The sequence below is a fragment of the Capra hircus genome, chromosome 1 (genome assembly GCF_001704415.2).
Source record: "Capra hircus breed San Clemente chromosome 1, ASM170441v1, whole genome shotgun sequence".
Taxonomy (NCBI): domain Eukaryota; kingdom Metazoa; phylum Chordata; class Mammalia; order Artiodactyla; family Bovidae; genus Capra; species Capra hircus.
In genome coordinates this window covers 42,403,631-42,407,299 of record NC_030808.1, presented here as the reverse complement: position 1 = coordinate 42,407,299, position 3,669 = coordinate 42,403,631, and the positions used below count along the sequence as shown (strand labels likewise).

General features: G+C 37.2%; 1 protein-coding gene across 1 annotated transcript; it reads right to left on the bottom strand.

Annotated features, from left to right (window-relative positions):
• On the bottom strand, positions 2,226 to 3,155 carry LOC102190734 (olfactory receptor 5H2-like). The gene has a single exon (XM_013971460.2). The coding sequence runs from the start codon at positions 3,153 to 3,155 to the stop codon at positions 2,226 to 2,228; it is 930 nt and encodes a 309-aa protein (XP_013826914.2).

Sequence of the window (3,669 nt, the reverse complement as noted above, 5' to 3'; positions counted from 1 at the left end):
TGAATTGGTCTCTAATAAAAAGCAAATTATTTGGAGAGGTACAAATCATTTGTCTTTTGTCAGTAATTCTTTATTCAGTGAGGATAATGAATTTGCAATTCTTTCTTAAGAAGGAATTGGCACTAAAAAGCATATCCTTGATGCTTTAAAAATATCTCTAGTTTCATTTATTTCTCAAAGAGAGTGGAGTGGATTGGTATATTTCAAATAAACATGAAAGCACATATAAGCAACATATACAACTCAATAACTTATCATACATTTATAGCTATGTTTATGTGCTTTAAAATACTGTTTTCTGCTTCTGTTGGGCAGAATATTCTATACTGTCAGTATGTCAGTTTAGCTGCTATCAACAAAATCACTTATTATTTTTTTTCTAGGTAATTTCATGATGTTTTCCTGTCCTTTTACTTTTAACTGATTTGGAACTTCTTGGGGTCTTTGTGTTTAAGGTTGGTTTTGTGTAAACAGTGTATAGTTAAGTCTTACTTTTTTGGTTCAGTCTTACATTTTAGACATTTTTGAAGTTTTTTTTAACACTCACTGTAAACCCTGTGAATCTTTATTTTCCGTGAAAAATAAAGGAAATATGAGAAGATTATCTTTTATTGCTATCAGATAATTCTAAAATAGAGGGTACTTCCACAGAAGAGATAAACATCACATCATTATAGCAAGTGGAACATCTTATATATGAAATTTTCTTTTAAAATAATGGTACAAATGTGGTACAAAAGTTGGCAATTAGTGTTTTTCTCCTGGACAGATTTTATTCCTATTAGTTAACCTTATTGATAAGGTCCTTAGTGCATCAGTAAGTGGGTGTATGGAATTTCAGTGTTGTCAAAGGAAAGGCAGGAGTGCACCCAAAGATAGGTCTCTCATTGTACTTAGAGTATAGAGTGAATGAAAACTAATGTTAAAGGACTTGAGGACACAAAATATCCAAAATCTTGCTCATTTTTTTGTCTTTTCCAGCCACCCACTAGGCACTATGACATTATATTAAGTTAACATTATTTGCGGAGAAGGCAATGGCACCCCACTCCAGTACTCTTGCCTGGAAAATCCCATGGGCGGAGGAGCCTGATAGGCTGCGGTTCATGGGGTTGCGAAGAGTCGGACTCGACTGAGCGACTTCACTTTCACTTTTCACTTTCATGCATTGGAGAAGGAAATGGCAACACTCCAGTGTTCTTGCCTGGAGAATCCCAAGGACAGCGGAGCCTGGTGGGCTGCCGTCTATGGGGTCGCACGGAGTCAGACACGACTGAAGTGACTTCCAACTTAGCAACATTATTTGAACTTTTGTAATATGCATTCAAAATCATGTATACACTGCATTCCAGAAAGACTTATATATTACTGATTTATTTTAAAAGTTTCCCTTTAAAAAATCTAGCAAGATTGACCATTTCCTTCCTATTGTGCCACTTTTTCTTTAAGCCCATCCCCATTAAATTCTGCAGTCTCATCTAGCTTTCTAATTAGGGAAGGTTTTCAGATTATCCTACAAAATACAGGCACGACTGGGAAGTGACATCATAGACAATGAGAGCCAACTCCCTCTTCTTGTTGCTCATGGACAATGACTGGGCTAAGAGCATCCTCTTAAAATTTGACTCTCCCGACACTGTCAACTTGCTTCTCATTTTTTCTTCATTGCTTTTCCCATTTCTTTTTATTTCTCTCTGGTACATGACTGTTGAATCCCCATGATGATGGGGGAATTCACCGTGTCCCAAATAAAGTGGACTGAAAGACCTTTTGGTCTGCAGCAGAATTCTTGTGATTTACATCATTTCATTCAAACACAAACATTGCATACATTGTGGATTTATGTGCAGTTAAGTCTCCAGGCTGTGCAGCTATATACTATCAAAGACAACAGAGTCAAATCCTATTAGAGGAACATTACTATTTCAGTGCCTAATCATTTTATACATCTACATTATAGAATACACAAGTATATAAAATATTTTAATTTGTTTCCTGCTTCAATTATTCTAATGTGACATGAAAACTGTGGAAAATTCCTTGTGTTTTTTGAACAGTATACATGAATATCTTAAGGAGTATGTTAGTACTAACAACTTAAGTCAAAACACTAGAGTAATTATAACCGCAAAATACCTTGAACCCTAACCCAATCTGAACCACAGGTAATCTGCACAATTTTGTGACTATTTCAGTAAAAAAAAGAACTGATAATAGTACGACATCTAAACATTTCTCTTTAATACTTTTGTCAGTGAATCTATGACTTTCTTATTTCTCAGGCTATAGATGATTGGATTTAACAAGGGAATTATGACAGTGTAAAATAGAGAATCCATCATATCTTGATCATCTGCCTGTGTGGATCCAGGGCGCACATACATGAAGAGAAGAGGCCCATAGTATAAAGAGACAGATAGGAGGTGGGCTCCACAGGTGGAGAAGGCCTTTCTTATGCCTTGTACAGACTTATTTTTCAAAATCGTAAGTAGAACAAGTGTATAAGAGACAAGAACAGTCATAATGCTAAGCACCTGTATTGACCCAGAGGAAATAAATACCATTAGGACATTAATTGAAGGGTCAATACAAGAAATCCTCAACAATGGCATGATGTCACAGTAAAAGTGATGTATTATGTTAGACTTACAGAAGGTTAACCTGAATAAAGCACCTACATGAATCATGGGATGAATAAGCCCTGCTACAAATGATGAGACTAACAGCTGGATGCATAGTTTGTTGGTCATAATCACTGGATACAGTAATGGTTTGCATATGGCCACATAGCGATCATATGCCATTGTTGCAAGTAAAAAGCATTCCGTGGTTCCACCAAATGCAAAGGAAAGAAATTGTAACATGCATTCAGAGAGAGATATCATTTTACTCCTGGCAAAAAAATTGACTAGCATCTTGGGGGTCACTGTGGATGATATCCAAGAATCCACAAAGGCTAAACTCCCAAGGAATAAGTACATGGGGATGTGAAGGTGAGGGTCATTGTAGATAAGATAAATTAGTCCAAGGTTTCCCACAGTGGCGATGAGATATATCACCAAGAACAACAAGAATAAGGGGATTTGCCACTCCAGTTGATAGGGAAGTCCGGTGAGAACAAACATTGACAACAGTGTTGCATTTTTAGTATCCATGCTCCCTGAAATGAAATGCAGTAAATGTAAGACATAAGTAGATGTAAATGACCCCATGGACTGTATCCCCCCAGGTTTTTTCATGGGGATTCTCCAGGTAAGAATACTGGAGTGGGTTGCCATACCCACCTCCAGGGGACCTTCCCAACTCAAGGATCGAACCTAGGTCTCCACATTGCAGGTGGATGCTCTACTATCTGAGCCACCATGGAAGCCCAAGTAGATGTAAGCTTTATAGAAAGACTATTAGGAGAAAGTAATTGAAACCAAGTCATACACTTGTCAGAGTGCCTTAAATGTATTTAGTACTAGCATACCCACTCCAGTATTCTTACTTGGGTAATCCCACAGAGGAGCCTGGCGGGCTACCGTCCATGGGGTCACAAAGTGTTGGACATGACATAGCAACTAAACAACAACAACAAATAGCAATGGAAACTAATTTTGGAAATTGGTGTAGTGGAAAATGCAATTATTGCATTAAAAATGTGGGAGAATGAAAGGATTTAGAAAA

What these genes read in the sequence shown, in the direction of transcription:
- LOC102190734 (XM_013971460.2), bottom strand. Translation starts at nt 3,155, where the DNA reads ATGGATACTAAAAATGCAACACTGTTGTCAATGTTTGTTCTCACCGGA.